The following is a 20,329-nucleotide window of genomic DNA, read 5'->3' on the forward strand; positions in this document are numbered from 1 at the left end:
CTTCCTCTTCTTTATGACACTGATGAATATGATATTTACTTTTTCTGCATCTTGCTGTTACCTTGTCTCCATTCACTGGAATGTGAGCTCCATGAGAGGCAGGGATTTCAGTTAGTTTTGTTTACAACTACATCCCCAGTATCTAGAATAGTCCCTGGCACATAATAGGCATTTGATACCTATTTTATTGTAAAAGGGTATTTAACATTCTTTTTCGTGTGTGTGTGTGTGTGTGTGTGTGTGTGTGTATATATGTATATATATATGCGCCATTGTATGAAAGTATCATTTTAATTGGTTGCTAATCGATGGACATTCTTATCTTTTGGTATAATAAGCATCTTTACTGGTACACTTTTTTTCAAGCGAGAGTTGTAGAACTGCTGGAGCAGAGAAGATGGATATACATATAGAAAGTTTTAAATTTTGGTAGGTAATACTAAATTGCCTTCCAAAAGTTTTTACCAATTAACACTCAGCATCAATAAATAAGATGCCTGTTTCACCACACCCCTGTAAAAAGTGATCTCTGCCAACCTGAGATGAAAATTTATCTTATTATTTCAACTTGAATTTAATTACAAACGAGGTTAAGAATCTTTCATAACGTTTTCCAACTTTTTTCTGTGAATTGCCTCTTCAGGTCCTATACAGTTGTCTATTGTTGTTGATTTTCAACAGCACTTTACACGTTAAAGTTAGTCCTTTGCTGACATGCATTTAGAAATTATTTCCCTATCAATATTGTAAGCTTTACTCATAGTATTTTTCCATGCAGAAATATGTTGTTTGTATATTCAGATTTATCCAATTTTTTATGATTTTGGATTTGGCACTTTCCTTTAAACTGCACTTCTCACTCCAAAATTGTTTTTCAAAATGTTTTCTCTTATGTCGTATAGTGTCATTTTTTTTGCATCTCGATTTTCGACTTGTCTGGGATTTAAGTATAAATGACATAGGACTCCAGGATTTATTTTTCCCTCAGTGCTACTGGTGGAAAAAGGATCCTTCCCCCCGACTCACTCAAGATATCACTTACCTATGGCTCCATTTCTGGACTCTGTTCCATCGTTTTGTTTGTTAATATATGTGTTCCCAAATATCTAAATTATTGTAATTTTTTAAATAACTGGGTTTACCTCTTCTCCGTTTGTATTAGTTTTCATGTTGCTGATAAAGACATACCTGAGACTGGGTAATTTATACAGGAAAGAGGTTTAATGGACTCACAGTTCCACATGACTGGGGAAGCTTCACAATCGTGGCAGAAGGCAAGGAGGAGCAAGTCACATCTTACATGGATGGCAGCAGGCAAAAGGAATGAAAGTCAAAGGAAAGTGGAAACCCCTTTAAAACAATCAGATCTCATGAGACTTATGCACTATCACAAGAACAGTGTAGGGGAAACTGGCACATGATTTAATTATATCCCAGCAGGTCCCTACTACAACATGTAGGAATTATGGGAGTTACAATTCAAGATGAGATTTGGGAGGGGACACAGCCAAACCATATCACTCCTCCTTCCTTGTCCTTCTTATTCATTATTTATCTGGCTATTCTTTGACATTTACATCTTCATTTTAATCTAGAATCAGTTTGTATAATTATAATCTTCAAATACACACAATTTTCCTTTTATTGGATATTTAATCTTTCTTATCTAGTCATTCAACCAGTAATTCCAGAGTAATGTTAAATAATAAAGGCACATACCAGAAATTTTAGTAATAAACATCTGTCCAAAACTTTATTGTCAACTAAGAGATTGAAAATTATTTTACTTTTCTTTATTCTTCTCTCCTATCCTCCTCAACAATTGTGGAAGAGACTCACCAGTCTTTGCAACCTTTACACAATTCCTACCTAACTCTGTTTGTTCCTTCTACTTCACCAAGAAATGTTATACCCTTTCCACTTACATGAAAACCCAAGTTTGCCTGTTAACCTTTGATGTCAGAGACCACATCCTTTATGTGTTCTTAATTCCATACCTTAAGGCTTCATCCAAGACTTTGTTCCCTTCAGCCTATGAACATAATTGGTGCTTCACTTTAGACTGAGTGGGTGTATAGCCAGCCTTAGAAACTATTCTTTTATTTCCACCTATTTTAATGGAATACAGATTGAACTGAAATGTTGGAAATATGATTTCATTTATTCTGTTTGGGGCTTATGATTCCTAAAACAGACAGTATATGTCTTGTATCATTACTGGAAAATTCTCAGCTATTATCTTTTCATATAGTGCCTCTTCCTTCAGTTTCTCTAATTTTCTAGAATTTTTACTAAATATAAGTTAGAGGTTTCTTTCTTCCCTCGATGTCTTTTAACCCCTCCAGGACTTTCTCCTTATCTCTGTCTGCAGAATTATGGGTAATTTCCTCTGACCTGCCTTCTAGAATTTTCTCTTCAACTCTACCAAACCTGTCATTTAACCTCTAACCATTAAGTTTTGAATATCAGTGGCTATGTTTTTCATTGTTGAAAGTTTTTTTTTTTTTTAATTCAAACCAGTCTGCTGTCTTTAATATTGTCTTCTTTTCTGGATTTTTCAGTTCCTTTAATGTTTGTGATTACTTTAAACATTTTAACTTTATGGACTCTGTCTGATAAGCATATTATTTGAGGTTCTTAAATGCCAAATCCTGCTGTTTGTTTGGTCTACTGGCCCTTGCTAATGATTGAAGGATGAAGAAGAAATAGATTGTAATTTTTCATTGTAATGTCATCCATAGTTGGGTGTTTTCTGGTCTATGCAAAAATGTTCCATCTGCAAACATTTATGCTTTGCTTCTACCAAGTAATCCATAACTAATCACTTCTTTAAAATGTTAATTTTTGTTAATTTCTTGATTTAACATACCCGGAAAACTTAGGTAGTATACAGTTGAATCTCAAACCTGTGTTCAAGCAGACCTGTGGTTATAAATTTTCACAAGAGATTAAAGACATAGACCAGGTCCTGGATTTCTGTGGGTTTGGGAACAGAGGTCTTCAACAACCTATTCTCAACAAACCCAAGGTTCTCTCTACTCACGCTTTCTGGCCATTATAACAAAGCATCCTGATTACTGATACTGGCAAAACCAAACCAAAAGCAAACCACATTCAGCATCAGGTTGTTTTAAGTTCCCTCTGTTGTCTGTTTTTAAGGGGAAGGAGGTTATCTTAGGGTATGGCCCATATACTTTTGAGAAATCAGCAGTACATTTTAAAAAATATGTTCATCATATTTTATCCAGCATTATCTAAATATTTTATAATGGAAGAACTTATTAGTTATATAAATACCTATATTGCCAAAGACAGAAGACCTGGAAACACCACCGTAGAGATTTTCAGTTTGTAAAAATACCAAGTGAAACATTTCTTAAATAGATTGTTAGCCATCTCACATCAACTTCAAAAGATCAGAATGTATTTCTCAGATTTCTTTTTTTTTTTTGAGATGGAGTCTTGCTTCATCACCCATGTTGGAGTGCAGTGGCGTGATCTCGGCTCACTGCAAACTCTGCCTCCCGAGTTCAAGAGATTCTCCTGCCTCAACCTCCTGAGTAGCTGGGATTACAGGTATGCTCCATCACACCCAACTAATTTTTATTTTTAGTGGAGATGGGGTTTCACTGTGTTGACCAGGTTGGTCTCAAACTCCTGGCCTCAGGTGATCCACCTGCCTCAGCCTCCCAAAGAGCTGGGATTACAGGCATGAGCCACTGCACCTGGCCTAGATTTCTTAATTTCTTATAATGAATTAGTATGGACTTATATGTGAACCATTTTAGACATTTTTAACACTGTTTTTATTTTCAAATTGTATTATTCTGTCTTTGAACATTAACAGTGAGCCCTTTTTGAAAACTCTTTCACTTGACCCTGCTGCCTCTTTAAGTCCTTTACTCAGTCAATCAACAAACATTTGCATACCTATTGTGTACCAGGTCCTTTTCTGGGTGATGGTGACAGTTTTGAAGAAAACTACCTAAATCCCTGTCCTTGTTTGTGGTGCTTATATCTTAGTGGATGTAGACAAATATATAAATATGTCAAATGAATCACTTGTCAGCCTCTTGGCTAAGAATAAATGTAAATACATCAAGTGGTGAAATATGAAGAAATATGAGTGATATGAAGAAATGCAAAGCAGAACAACAGGTCATGAAGGAGTGACAATCTGGTTGGGGCCATGAAGGGAAGTCACTGCTCTTTTAAATAAGGTGGTCAGTAAAGTCCTTTGGACAAGATGGCATTTGAATAGTCTTAAAGGATAGGAGAGGTGTACATTCCAGACAGAGGGAACTGCACATGCAAGAGCTCTGAGGCAGGAACATGCTTGCCTGCTCCAAGGAAGCCAGAGTGCCTGAGAAGAACAAGCGAGGTGGACAGTGGTAAGAAGGTTGGGGGCCGGGTGCAGGGACTCACGCCTGTAATCCCGCACTTTGGGAGGCCAAGGTGTGTGGATCACAAGGTCAGGAGTTCAAGACCAGCCTGGCCAACATGATGAAACCCCATCTTTACTAAAAATACAAAAAAATTAGCCAGGCATGGTGATGCACACCTATAATCCCACCTACTCAGGAGGCTAAGGAAGAAGAATTGCTTGAACCCAGGAGGCGAAGGTTGCAGTGAGCTGAGATTGTGCCACTGCACTCCAGCCTAGGGGACAAAGCAAGATTCTGTCTCAGAAAAAAAAAAAAAAAAGGAAAGAAAAGAAAGAAAAAAAGAAAGAAGAAGGTCAGAGAAGCCATCTCTCCACGTATTCTCTCCTCAACCAAACCATGACTGTACCCTCCCCAGTGTCTCTTGCATTGTCTCTCAGCCCTGCCTGATCTTAGTTCAGGCCTTAACCATCCTTGTTTTGTTTGTCTGAGATTGTCTACTACGACACTTCCCAAATAGATGTGCTCAATACATGTCTGATAGCATTTTTAGTTACCTTTCCAGAATATGTTGTCCTGGCTGGCCCCTCAGTGAGCACCTAATGGAACATGTGCCCATGAATTTCATTTTCGGTAGCATTACAACCTCTGGTATGAAACTTTGTGATGAGAAATAAAGTTACATTCACACACAAATTTGACAGACTAGACCACTTTTTTATTATAGCTTAATTGGCATATGGTTCACTGAAGATACACTTTACTTGTACATAGGCTTGTAAATAGAAAAATACAATGATGCACAAAAAATATAGTATTTCAATAACAAACTTAAATGATTTCCAAAAAGAATACAGGTTATTTCAATAAGTAAAGGTGGCTCTTGTGTGTGCACAGTATCATGTATACACTTCATTGTATGATACGTTTAAGGCCAATGGAATCTATAGCTAACTACTCATTTGGTTCTTGAAAACTGAAACACGCAAACATTCTTATTTTTATGTTTAAAGACATTTAATGTGTTATTCTAACAAACACAAATACACCATACAAAATATGCCCTGATATATAGCTGTAAAATTATGTTGTACTCCACTGAAGTCTTATGGCAACTATAGAAGGCACTGCTGTGTGATTATGACCCTGTTCTTCAAATATCTAAATCTATTCCTCACTAGCATATACAATTCAAATGCACAGGTCTCAGTGACTTCTCTAGAATTCAAAAGAAGCCTTCATTTCAAGGATAGAAATATGTAAAATTTTACTCACCATGGCTAACTTTGCTATCAGAGTAGTAGAAGGACAGTGGTAAAAAACACAATAGGTTTTTTCATTATACTTGTATTTTTCCTTGTTTAAAAATAAATTTAGGGGATACAAGTGCAGTTTAGATACATGAATATATTGTGTAGTGGTCAAGTCTGGGCTTCTAATGTAACCATCACTCAAATATACTTGTATTTTTCTAATTACAGTTCTGCCAAATATTTGCCACCACAAAATACATTTATTTTTATTCTTTATTTAAATTATAATGAGTGATATTTCTTCCTAAACAGTCATTAAGATCTCTGGAAATTTTGATCTACTTTATTCAAACCACTTTAATAAATAAGACTTTTCACCTAAATGAAATACCTTTGAATTTTATAAAGACTTTCATGAAACATATATTAAAACCACCTTTAATTTGGTATGAAGACACTTTGGCAACGTAGCAGAATACATGATCTTGGCAAGACCCAGCAAGTACAGTAAATGCTCACGAGCTCAATGAAAATTATAGGCTACAGAATACTTTTCATTTTTCTTTTATTGAACTACAGTACAAATATAACGCTTCAATATGTACATCTATCTTCCACCAAATAGCAAACAGGCATTTTATGTAATTGAAAACTAATTCCTTCAATTACAACAACGGAAAAGCAAAACAAGTTGCAAATATCAACAACACAGAGCCTGCTGGTAAAGACAGAGATGAGTAATTTACAAGCTAATTAAGCTGCAGCCAGAGAATGCCGGATCAAAATTATAAACATGAAGAAAAACTAAATATTTACTCATCACGAATAACTCAGCATAAGCACCAGCTATGTTCAGATGTGGCCAGCACATAGGCCAAGTATAAATGTACAATCACAGTGCATTAAAGCCACAAAATCTAGTCCCCTGAACCTTCAATCAACCCTTCACAGCAATGGGAATATAGTGGGAGCCAGAAGTCCCACTTCAGTTGCTCATATTACATTAAGCAACCCCGCCCCATCCCAATCCCTTTTCCACCAACAAAAAAGTCACCATGAGTGTACAACTGGTCAATGCAGTTTATCCAAGGTCTATAGATACGGCCATAATTTGTCCTATGTTCATGTTAAATAGAATGCTTACATAAAATTAATACTCAAAGACATTGGGCTGATGTGCATGTGTATTCTTATTTAACATGCAAGTGGCTTTAATGGCATTTTAGAAGCTCACCTATGCCCTGAGTCTTTAAATCTTGATCCAAGACTGTGGCCGTTTTATAACTGCATGTAAGATCTTAAATGTTTAAGACACTGGCCTACTTACATTAAAGGAGGTGACAGTACCCTCATTCATTCTATGGAATAAATAAACTCTTCTGTGACTGCAAAATTCTAAATCCTTTAATGATTTACTATAACAGGCTGAGGTTTTACAAGGCACTTTTGGCTCTGAAATATTTCTCCTAACTCTCAGGCTGAATCTTAAAGAAATATTTACAAAGCTGCAACAAATTAATTCTAAAACCAGACGCTTTACTGGTAGGTCTAATGGGGATGGCAAGAAGCAGTTTGTACACAATGCCCATTAATCTCTCGCTGTGCCACCTATCGATCATAGAGAAGGATGCCAGGCATGGGCCACCTGAACTGCTATGTCGCTTACTCGACTTCTCAACAGCCACAACCCCCTTTCTCCTTTTCTTCACTTAACTGATCCGCAGAGGCATGACCATTTGATCGCACCACTCCTTCAGGAATCCAGGACTTGTCCACACACCGTTCCATTCGCTTCATTATCAGGTCCAGAAGCCTCTCAATTGCTTGGCTTATGTTTGTCCCATTGGCAGCACTAGTTTCAAAGTAGGGGATTCTGGAAGACAGAGACAATGAAGGTAACAACATGTGAAGGGAAAGGACAGTGACCTTTGCTCTTGATAATTCAAATTAGAGGATAGAATACAAATACACAAGATGATAAACATTTTACCACCCCAGAGTACATTAAAAAAGTGAAAAAGACAATAAAATAAAACATACTGCATTCCTAGTAGATATGCAAAACTGGAAATTTTAGACTCTCCAAAATAATTTTCGGAGGGCTTATGCCTCCCAGTACTCTGGTAGGCTGAAGTGGGCAGATCACCTGAGGTCAGGAGTTTGAGACCAGCCTGGTCAACATGTGGAAACCCCATCTCCATAAAAAATACAAAAATTAGCCAGGAATGGTGGCATATGTCTGTAATCCCTGCTACTCGGGAGGCTGAAGCTCAAGAATCACTTGAACCCAGGAGGTGGAGGTTGCAGTGAGCCAAGACTGCACCCCAGCCTCGGCAACAGAGTGAGACTATCTCAAAAACAAAAATCAACTTTCATTTTCTTAAAGGACTATATCTATGCAACATATATTTTAGTAATATATATTGATTTACTTTAAAAAGAACTTAAAAAGATATAAAAAGGTTTAATTCAGAGAACTAAATCTGTTTTCGTTTAGGTTTTGGAGGGTTTTTTTGTTTGTTTTGAGACAGAGCCTCTGTCACACAGGCTGGAGTGCAATGGCATGATCTCAGCTCCCAGGTGACCTCCCAGGCATCTAACCTCCCACCTCAGATTCCTGAGTAGCTGGGACCACACCCAGCTAATTATCGTATTTTTTTGTAGAGACGGGGTTTTATCTTGTTGCCCAGGCTGGTTTCAAACCCCTGAGCTCAAGCTACATGCCTGCCTTGGCCTCCAAAATGCTGGGAATTCAGGTATGAGCCACTGTGCCTGGCCTAGTTTTAAGAACTTAAAATTTGATGTTGGAAACTGGCTAGCCATGTGCAGAAAGCAGAAACTGGACCCCTTCCTGACACCTTACACTAAAATTAACTCCAGATGGATTAAAGGCTTAAACATAAGACCTAACACCATAAACACCCTAGAAGAAAACCTAGGCAAAACCATTCAGGCCATAGGCATAGGCAAGGACTTCATGACAAAAACACCACAACCATCGGCAACAAAAGCCAGAATAGGCAAGTGAGATCTAATTAAACTCCAGAGCTTTTATACAGCAAAAGAAACTATCATTAGAGTGAACAAGCAACCAACAAAATGGGAACAAATTTTTGCAGTCTACTCATCTGACAAAGGGCTAATATACAGAATGTACAAAGAACTAAAACATTTACAAGAAAAAAAACTCATTCAAAACTGGGCAAAGGACATAAACACTTTTCAAAAGAAGACAGATATGAGGACAACAAACATATGAAAAAATGCTCATCATCACTGGTCATTGGAGAAATGACAATCAAAACCACATTGAGATACCATCTCATGCCAGTTAGAATGGCAATCATCAAAAAGTCTGGAGACAACAGATGCTGGAGAGGATGTGGAGAAATAGGAACACTTTTACACTGTTGGTGGGAGTGTAAATTAGTTCAACCATTGTGGAAGACAGTGTGGAGATTCCTTAAGGACCTAGAAACAGAAATTCCATTTGACCTAGCAATCCCATTACTGGGTATATAGCCAAAGGATTATAAATGGTTCTATTATAAAGACACATGCACATGTATGTCCATTCCGGCACTGTTTACAATAGCAAAGATCTGGAACCAACCCAAATGCCCATCAATGATAGACTGAACAAGGAAAATGTGGCACATATATACCATGAAATACACGCAGCCATAAAAAATGATGAGTTTGTGTCCTTTGTACGCACACGGATGAATCTGGAAACCATCATTCTCAGCAAACTGACACGAGAACAGAAAATCCAACACTGCATGTTCTCACTTATAGGTGAGTGTTGAACAATGAGAACACATGGACAAAGGGAAGGGAGCATCACACACTGGGGTCTGTTGGTGGGGTTAGGGGAGGGACAGCACGGGTGGTCAGGTTGGGGAGGGATAACATAGGGAGAGATGCCAGATGTGGGTGACGGGGATGGAGGCAGCAAACCACCTTGCCATGTATGTACCTATGCAATAATTCTGCGTGATCTACACATATACCCCAGAACCTAAAGTACAATTTTAAAAAAATTGATGTTGGTATCAAAGCTGTTTAAATTCCTCTATGTGAAAACTAAAACTTGAAAACTTTTAGAAGAAAATGTAAGAGACTATATTTTTGACATTGGGATAAAAAAGGACTTCCTAATATAGCTACAAAGCTCAGACCACAGAGAATAAGTTTGATAATCTTGACAATGTGAAAATTTAAAACTTTGGTCCCACAGCATATATCATAAGCAAAGTTTAAAGATGAGCTACAGGCCAAAATACATGGTGTTTCATGTAACTTGCAAATGGGTTAGCGTCCAAAAAAATAATTCCTCAAATGAATTAAAGTAATAAGCACATTTATGAAAAAATCTTCAACCTCACCCAAAATAAGGGAAATGCAAATTAAAATAATGGTGTATTAATTCACACCCATCAGATTGGCAAAAGTATTAAAACCTCTCAATATCAAGTATTGCCGCAGAAAAGAAAAGAGGAACTTGTGTTTACTGCTTATGTAAGTATAAACTGTCATAACTACTTTGGAAAATAGGATAGTAATATCTGGGTGTAAAATTGAAACATGCATGTGCTACGACCCAGCAACAGCACTTCTGGGTATACATCTAAAGCAGAGCCAAGGCATGTTGATAGGCAAGAAGTGAGTTATAGGGATACCTGAGATATCACCACTCCTTCAGTCCTTAGGACAACTGAGAATGTCTTAAGGCAGCAAGAGTCCCTGAACAAGTCTCCTCCAACGTTGAGCAGCCTTATCTATTTATCCTAGTGAGCTGTACAAATATTATCATTTTCTGCAGGTGGCATGCTATGAAAAATATTGAGAAGCCGTGTCCTGGAGCAGCACTATGCAATAGAACTTCCCATGATAACAGGAACTTTCCATATCTATGCCTTTCATTATAAAAACTACTAGCCACATGTAGCTATTGAGCCCTTGAATTGTGGCTAATGCAACCAAAAACCTGACTCTTTTTTTGAGACAGGTCTCATTCTGTCACCCAGGCTGGAGTGCAGTGGTGCGATCTCAGCTCAAAGCAAACTCTGCGTCCCAGGTTCTAGTGATTCTCGTGCCTAAGCCTCCCAAGTAGCGGACTACAGGCATGTGCCACCACTCCCAGCTAATTTTACTATGTTGGCCAGCCTGATCACAAACTCCTGACCTGAAGAGATCTGTCTGCCTCACCTCTCAAAGTGCTGGGATAACAGGCAGAAGCCAACACACCCAGCCAAAAAACCTGAACTTTTAATTTTAACTTAAATAGTTACATCTGACTAGTGGCTATCATACTGGATAGTGCAGCCCTAGAAAAGCTCTCATATATGTACACATGGCATCATCTAATGGAATAGATATTTCAGTACTATTTGTAATAGGGAAAAAATTAACCTAAATGTCCATCAGTGAGTACATGGATAAATAGTGATATTTTTATACAGTAAATTATACAAGGTTTAAACTGTATTGATATGGCAAAAATTAAACGTTGAATTTCAAAAACAGCTTGTATGATACAAGATCACTTATATAAAGAACACAAAATAATTACACATCGTTATAAAAAAGATATCTATGTAGTAAAAATATAACTTTTTGGACTAGAAATATATAAGTTTTACTGTTCTAGCTCAAAGTAACAGAAAATTATGGCTCAAATTGGCATGAATCACAAGTAGGAATTTATTGTCATGCATAGTGAGCACAGAACTACGGAGTTTCCAGTGTTAATTTGGTTACCAAACAGTAGAAACAAAGAACCTAGATTCATCCCGTCTTTCTGTTCTGCCAGCCTCCACATGTCAGCTTTGCCCACAGTCTGACTCTTGTCATGACCCCAGAAGCTAAAACATTACAGGCATCACATCTCAACATGCCAAAGTTACAAGAAAAAAAGGACTCTTTCTTCCTCGGTGCCTCCCTCAGGAGAGAGGAAATCTTGCCCAGAAGTCCCTGGCAGACTTTCCCTCGTGTCTCATTGATCAAAACTGTATCACTTGCCAATGCCTAAACCAAATTCTGGGAAGAGGAATGGTACACCACCATCACTGGCTTAAAGCAATCAGTCTGCCTTAGCTGGGGTCTGGCACCTGCCTCTCTTAAGTAGCATGTCCTCCAGAAGCAAGAGTAAATAGCTAAAGGAAGTTGGGATTCTATGAAGAAAGGCATGGATATTGTCTAGGCAACCACTAACATCTGCTATAGGAAGTAGACATAGTGTGGTTTTCTCTGAGGAAGTAGGAAGGATAATGGAATCAACAAGGAACTTTAAAAGGGGCTTCAACTGTATCTGTAAGAAATTTTATTTTTTTATTTATGCATAATATAGTTTCACAGTAAATATCCTTTAATACAATGATATAATTTGTAAAGATTAGTGTACTTGGGATAGCCATAATCTTAAATATTTGTCTCTTCTTTATACTAGAACCATTTGAATTCTTCTATCCTAGCTACTTCAAAATATACAATAGATTGTTGCAAACTATAGTCACCCCACTGATCCATCTAACGCTATGTCTTATTTATTCTATCGAACCACATATTTGTACCTATTAACCTCTCTTCATCCTCCACTCCCTCCTACCCTTTCTGGCCTCTGGTATTCACCAATCCACTCCCTATCTTCATGAGATCCATCTCTGCAGCTCCCATGTATGAGTAAAAACGTGCAACATTTGTCTTTCTGTGTCTGGCTTCTTTCGCTTAACATAATGATCTCCAGTTCCACCAAGCTCCTGCAAATGACAGGATTTGATTCTTTTTATGGTGGAATAAAATTCCGTTGTATATATAAACCGTATTCTATTTATCCTTTCATCCATTGATTGGTACTTTGATTGATTGCAGATCTCAGCAATTGTGACTATTGCGGCAATAAACATGAAATACAGATAGCAAGTATCTTTTATATAGAGAGAGATAGAGATCTATCTATCTACCTATCTATCTATATCCCAAAGAAAGAAAACTAATATAAAACTTATAAGAAAACTTCAACTAGTATATATGTGTGTGTGTGTGTATATATATACACACACACATACATATTAGTGGAATTGCTGGATCATATGGTAGTTCTATTTTTAGTTTTTTTTAAGAACATCCATACTGTTCTCTATAGTGGTTACACTAACTTACTTTCCCAGCAACAATGTACAAGCGTTCCCCTTTCTGTGCATCCTCACCAGCATCTACTATTGCCTGTATTTTTTTGGGGGGGGGGGCGGTAGTTACTGCCTATATTTTGGATAAAATCATTAACTGGATGAGATGTAATCTCACTGTAGTTTTTATTTGCCTTTCTCTCAGTACTGATATTGAGCATGTTTTTCATACACTTGTTTGCCATTTGCAGGTCTTCTTTTGAGAAATGTCTATTCAGATCTTTTGCCTATTTATAAAACAGATTATTTGTTTTTGCTACTGAGTTATTTGAGCTCCTTACATATTCTGGTTATTTATCCTCATCAGATGGGTATTTTGCAAATATTTTCTCCCATTCTGTGGGGTGTCTCTTCATTTTGTCGTTTCCTTTGCTGTGTAGCAGCTTTTTAGCTTGATGTAATATCATATGCCTATTCTTGTGTTGATTGCCCATGTTTTGTGGTTTTATACAAAAAGTTTTTGTCCAGACCAATGTCTTGGAGTGTTTCCCAAATGTTTTCTTCTAGTAGTTTTATAGTTTCAACTCTGACATTTTTTATTCATTTGGAGTTGATTTTTATATATGGTGAGAGACAGAGGTCTAGTTTTCCCAGCATCATTTATTGAAGAGAATATCCTTTCCCCATTGTTCTTAGCCCCTTCATCAAAGATGAGTTGTCTGTAGATGCATGGATTGATATCTGCGTTCTCTGGTCCGTTACATTGATCTATGTGTCTGTTTCATGCCAGTACCAAGCTAATTTGGTTACTATAGCTTTGTAGAAAATTTTGCAGTCAAGTAGTGTGATATCTCCAGCTTTGCTTTTTCCCTCAGGAATGTGTCAGGTATTGAGGGTCTTTTGTGGTTCCATATAAACTTTAGGGTTTTTTTTCCTATATTTTTGAAGAATATTATTGATATTTTGATAGGGATTGCATTGAGTCAGTACACTGCTTTGGGAAGTGTTTTAACAATATCAATTCTTCCAATCTGTAAGCATGAAATATTTTTATTTTTGGTGTCCTCTTCAATTTCTCTTATCTGTGTTTTATAGTTTTCCTTATATGGATGCTTCACTTTCTTGGTTAAATTGATTCCTAGGTATTTTACATTCTTTGTAGCTATTGTAAATGAGATTGCCTTCTTGGTTTCTTTTTCAAATTGTTCCCTGTTGGTGTATATAAATGCTAATGATTTTTGTATGTTGATTTTCTATCCTGCAACTTTGCTGAATTCATTTATCAGTTCTAACCATTTTTTGGTGGAATCATTAGGTTAAAAAAAATTCTTAAAGCAGGCCTGTGGCAAGGAAGGCCCAGAAAAGTTAGGTGGTCTGATCAATGTCATTCAGCTAATAAATGAGAGAGAAGCAAGCAGGCTCTTCCTGTTTTCCTATACACGTCCTCATACCTCTTGTAAAACAAAATAGAAAGTGTCTTCTCAGTGTTTAGTTCACGAATACTGATTTCCAAACTACTAACTAGAAAAAAAGATGGGTTAAATTCAACCTTTGCAACATACTATTTTATCAAATGAGGTTTTCTGGACTGTAACTTTTTTTCTTTTTCTTTTTCTTTTTCTTTTTCTTTTTTTTTTTTTTTTTTTTTTAGCTTTTCCCCCTTTTTTTACTTCAGGAATTTCTTTTATATTCTCTTTAGAGTGTTCTGGCTTGCCTGAATTGAAACAAGCTGGTAAATAAATCATGTAAAATTGAATGAAAAAATAACAAATATTATTTCTTCAGCTACCCAATACTGTATGTTTTACCTGCATGATTCACTAAATATAAACACTTTTGTATTCAGGTACACAATATTCCCATTTCACAAATGATTAAACTGAGGCTGAGAAAGATGAAAGCATTTCACAATGCTAGAAAGTAGTGAAGTTAGGATTTGGATCCACAGCCAATTCCAATGCAGCCAGCTTAACCATAGGCTCTACTAGTTCCAAACTAGTATGAGGATTTCCAAAATAAATAAATCTCATGCACTGCACAAGAAAAAAATGCTGGCTCTGGAAAGTAATCAGAGGTCACAGGCCATGTTTGTCAGCAGCTTTGCCATTTACAAACTCTAGACTATATTTCTGGACCATACACTTGGAGATATTCTGAATTCTACAGCGTCAAGTACCTCAAGATCATCAAATCTTAAGTATACATTTGTTTTATTATCCAAAGTCCCGTGGTACAGGTGGAATTTTTAAATAACTCATAAAGCATTGCTTCAAAGCTGTATTGCTATTTTTCACATGATCTTGAGAAATCAGTCTTTTTGTCGAAGTCATCCTTTATACATTAGAGATGGTCTTTGCAACAGGATTAATCAACTGACAAATTCATCTTGCTTTTCAACAAAGCCATGAAAGTCCCTTCAACTATTGACTTCATTGCTGCTATTTGTGATGAATCTAACCAAAATGCTCTTAAATATAAAAACAAGAAAACAAGGCCGGGCGCAGTGGCTCACTCCTGTAATCCCAGCACTTTGGGAGGCCGAGGCGGGTGGATCACGAGGTCAAGAGATCGAGACCATCCTGGTCAACATGGTGAAACCCCGTATCTACTAAAAATACAAAAAATTAGCTGGGCACGGTGGCGCATGCCTGTAATCCCAGCTACTCAGGAGGCTGAGACAGGAGAATTGCCTGAACCCAGGAGGCGGAGGTTGCGGTGAGCCGAGATCGCGCTATTGCACTCCCGCCTGGGTAACAAAAGTGAAATTCTGTCTCAAAAAAAAAAAAAACAAGAAAACAAAGTTTTATCATTTCAGGGAGTACTGCAATTGAATTCAGCAAAGTATTTCTTACATTTATTAGAAATTTAAAGTTCTCCATGATTACTTTCCTTGAAAAAGGTTTTTGTTCTGTATTCTCATAGCATGTTAACACTACATCAGTGACTCTGATTACAATTTACCTTCTTTTATTCTTTCTTGGCTAGTAACAGCTTCCATATGAGAGTTGTTTAAAGTTTTCTTTTTTAACTTCTTAATGCATTTACAGATCTTTTCACAACTCTTTCACTTCTGATGTTACTAAGAAGCACAGACTGGCAGATTGGTACCAGTCTGTGGCCTGTTAGGAACCAGGCCACACAGCAGGAGGTAAGCAAGGGGCCAGCGAGCAAGCAAAGCTTCTTTTTCTTTTTTTTTTCTGAGACGGAGTCTTGCTCTGTTGCCTAGACTGGAGCACAGTGGCATGATCTCTGCTCACTGCAACCTCCACCTCCTGGGTTCAAGAACTTGTCCTGCCTCAACCTTTGAGTAACTGGGATTACAAATGCATACCACCACACCCTGCTATTTTTGTATTTTTAGTAGAGGCAGGGTTTCACCATGTTGGTCAGGCTGGTCTTAAACTCCTGACCTCGTGATCTGCCCACCTCAGCCTCCCAAAGTGATGGGATTACAGGCGTCAGCCACCGCACCGAGCCTACAAAGTTTCCTATGGCTGCTCCCCATCACTCGCATTCCCACCTGAACTCTCTCCTGTCAGATCAGCAGCGGCATTAGCTTCTCATAGGAGCACAAGCCATATTGTGAACTGCACATGTGAAGGATCTAGGTTGCACTCTCCTATGAGAATCTAATGCCTGATGATCTGTCACTGTCTCTTATCACCCCAGATAGGACTGTCTAGTTTCAGGAAAACAAGCTCAGGGCTCCCATTGACTCTACATTATGGTGAGCTGTATGATTATTTCATTATATATTGCAATGTTACAATAATAGAAATAAAGTGCACAGTACATGTAATATGCTTAAATCATTCGCAAACCACATCCACTCTTACTGATCCATGGAAAAATATCTTCCATGTAATTAGTCCCTGGAGCCAAAAGGGCTGGGGACTGCTGGTTTAGAGGATATATGTGTAGGGACATAAGGCTATTTTTCCATTATGATTCGTCAGTAATGCTGGTAATGCTGTCTTATTATCTGATAACTTCCTCCAGGAGGTGATAAGGCCTTACAACTGAATCTCTGCATTCTCTGTTTTAGCACAGGTATTAAAAACTGGTTGAGAAACTATCACCTCATTTGAGTGTTTATCCACCCACCTGTGAGTTCTGTAAGGCATAGGTGCTCCACTTACTCTATCATGCTCATGTTCTATCATCCTTTGTTTGCTGACTCTAAAATATCTTAATAAGAAAAAAGTTTGTTGGGAAAAATGATACCGTCCTAGCAGTTTTTAAACCTTCTGCTTGCCTCTTAGTTATTGTCAATCTTTTTTCCTCCATCTTCATCAATCACCTTGCCCACGAAATGAAGATAACGCGTCCCCCACTAGTCACATGCAATATTTGATCAACAACTTGAAGGGTCAATCCTTTGTGATTAGAATCAATAAGTATTTACTTATCAAGAATCTGTAATATTATTGAGCTAAAATCCTGGGGATAGTTTGTGATGCTGCCATTGTTACAAGAATAGAATTTCAGAATGAGATTTTTCAAAATGTAAATAGTTACCTTTTCTTCATTATGATCTTTCTCAATTATATCCATTAAAAATCAGTTAATGTCCACAGAACATTTCTTATACTTAAGGAGAGGGCTTGACCATTCTATCACCTTTCAGAAATATATTACATGAAAAAGCAGTTGAAAAACTCAGATCTCCCCCAACAGAATAAATTGGAATTTTTTTAAAGTAATTGAGCAGTAAGTTTTTTAAAAATACTAAATCACAATGATGTCTATGTCATTTTGAAAATTCTCTCAAAATCAGTTATAAATATCTTTAAAACTCGAGTCTCCAGCCTCATTTGATTCCTTAATTTTCCTTCGCAGATCTTGAAAATTACTTCACCATCATTTTTCAGGAATAAATCAGAAAACATAATTGAAAGTATTTTGAAAAGTATAAAACCTATGCATGGAAGTTACTGACAGCATGGATCAGTGGTTAAGAGTCATAACCTCAGACTGGGCATGGTGGCTCACACCTGTAATCTGAGCACTTTGGGAGGCCAAGGCATGTGGATCACCTGAGGTGAGGAGCTCAAGACCAGAAACTCCATCTCTACTAAAAATACAAAAGTTAGCCAGGCAGTGGCAGGCACCTGTAATCCCAGCTACTAGAAAGGCTGAGGCAGGAGAATCACTTGAACCTGGGAGGCAGAGGTGGCAGTGAGCTGAGATCATGCCAATACACTCCAGCCTGGGCAACAGAGTGAGACTCCATCTCCAAAACAAAGTCATAACTTCTGGAGTCATGCTGCTTGGATTCAAATCCTAGTACCACATCTTGCCAACTGTGATTCTAACAAAAGATTAACCTCTGTGCCTCCGTTGCTTCATCTGTAATACCAAATAATATCAGTATCTTCTTGTAAAGATTAAATGAGTTAAGATTTAAAGCAGTTAGATCAGAACCCGACACACAGTAAAAACAATAAATGTTTCCTATTTCCGACACAGAAATGGGTTAGGTTATAAACGTTTGCAATTTTGTCATTTAAAACTAAGAACACAGCCAGGTGCAGTGGCTCGCACCTGTAATCCCACCACCTTGAGAGGCGGAGGCAGGCAGATCACCTGAGGTCAGGAGTTCAAGACCAGCCAGGCTAACAAGGTGAAACCCTGTCTCTACTAAAAATTACAAAAATTAGCCAGGCATGGTGGGATGCGCCTGCAGTCCCAGCTACTAGGGAGGCTAAGGCAGGAGGATCTCTTGAACCTGGGAGGCAGAGGTTGCAATGAGTCGAGATAGTGCCACTGCATTCCAGCCTGGGCAATAGAGGGAGACTGTCTCAGGAAAGAAAAACAAAAACTCAGAATACATCATCACAAAAAACCAATGTCACCAGCAAATGGTAAACATTAAACTCTCAAACAATCTGTGTGTAGGCTGGGCGTGGTGGCTCACACCTATAATTCCAGCACTTTGGGAAGCCGAGGTGGATCACGAGGTCAGGAGTTAGAGACGAGCCTGACCAACATAGTGAAACCCTGTTTCTACTAAAAATACAAAGATTAGCTGGGCGTGGTTGTGCAGGCTTATAATCCCAGCTACTCAGGAGGCTCAGGCTGGAGAATCACTTGAAACCGGGAAGCTAAGGTTGCAGTGAGCCAAGATTGTGCCACTGCACTCCAGCCTGAGTGACAAAACGAGACTCCATCTCAAAAAAAAAATCTGTATTGTATGCAAAAAAAAAGAATAAAAAATAAAAGTAAATTCACACTCTAACCCACGAACATTGGTTTAATACACAATGTAGCTGATTGATAATACTGCTCTAATTCTGGTTCCTGGGACCATGCTTCCCTACATCAGAGATGCTGCACTCAGACCTGTCCTAGCCAAAGTGCTTCATGCCAAAAAGCATTTGCCTCCCTCACTCCTCATCAAACCCCTCACTTCCCAAGCAATCTTCATTAAATGCTGGAAGATAACAGATCTCAATCTACTGATTAAAACTGAGGTATAAACGATTGATGCTTCTAGCAGAGCTGTGGGCTACTGTCCAGTTTATTAATTAAGCAAATATTTAGTATAATTTCAAAGCATGAGTTCTAATTTTTTAAGTTACTCATGCTAAAACATGTATGATATCAACATGACATAGTTTAGATTTGCAACTCCAAATTCAAGTAACAAACTTCTTTCAATTAAAAGTATATTTTCTTGCCATTTGTAAACCTGTAGGTCATAGAACCACAAGTCAGGTTAACAACTTAAAAATCTTTAATCATTCAGAGTTTTCTGAGTAATTTGAGGTAGTAAGATTTTCATTTCTACAGAAATAAGTGAACGCTAGAGTCCACTCCACTCTCAGCTCTGTGCCAGCGGAATACTGAGCTGTAGTCTCATCTAGGAAACTAGATGAGAACCATAGAAAAGACCCTGAATTAAGACTTTCTTTCCATAAGAAAATGATATCCCAGGCTGGACACGGTGGCTTACCAGTAATCCCAGCACTTTGAGAGGCCAAGGCAGGTGGATCACTTGAGGCCAAAAGTTTGAGATCAGCCTGGCTAACATGGTGAAACCCTGTTTCTACTAAAAAAAAATAAAAATTGGCCAGGCATGGTGTGCATGCCTATAGTCCCAGCTACCAGGGAGGTTGAGGCAGCAGAATCGCTTGACTCCCAGAGGTGGAGGCTACAGCGAGCCAAGATCACACCACTATACTCCAACCTGGGCAACAGAGGAAGACGCCAACTCAAAAAAAAAAAAAAAAAAAATTATGTCCCAGAGACAGAAGTGTGCCTCGTGTTTACATCCACACAGCTTGCCCAAGGGCATTGAAAGTCTAGTGGATACAATCAGAAACATTTTTATGTCCATATATATATATATTTTTTAATTTGGGGCACCCACCATGGCACCCAGTCTTTTCCACGTATTTTTTTTTTTTTGAGACAGTTTCCTCTTTCTTCCTTTTTTTTTCCACGTATTCTTAATGTTCACTTTTAGAAGAAGTTTAAATTATTTTATCTGAACACTTTTATTAAGTATTTTACATTTTTAAAAGCAATATAAAGGTATCTCAAATTCTGGAGCTGGAGAGGA

The 20,329-nt window shown here is 37.8% G+C and overlaps 1 protein-coding gene across 4 annotated transcripts in view; it reads right to left on the minus strand.

Moving 5' to 3' along the window:
* Positions 1-5,078: 5,078 nt before the first annotated feature.
* RAB27A (RAB27A, member RAS oncogene family) overlaps positions 5,079-20,329 on the minus strand; it is an 84,079-nt gene continuing 68,828 nt past the window's right edge. For all 4 annotated transcript variants that reach the window (XM_012469805.2, XM_012469808.3, XM_012469806.2 and 1 more), the window contains one exon: positions 5,079-7,508. In XM_012469805.2, the coding sequence (XP_012325228.2) occupies positions 7,310-7,508 (199 nt within the window). In that variant the 3' untranslated portion in view covers positions 5,079-7,309. The remainder of the gene's footprint in view (positions 7,509-20,329) is intronic.

The sequence above is a fragment of the Aotus nancymaae genome, unplaced genomic scaffold (assembly GCF_030222135.1).
Source record: "Aotus nancymaae isolate 86718 unplaced genomic scaffold, 86718_ANA_hifiasm-v0.15.2.pri h1tg000062l, whole genome shotgun sequence".
Lineage (NCBI taxonomy): Eukaryota > Metazoa > Chordata > Mammalia > Primates > Aotidae > Aotus > Aotus nancymaae.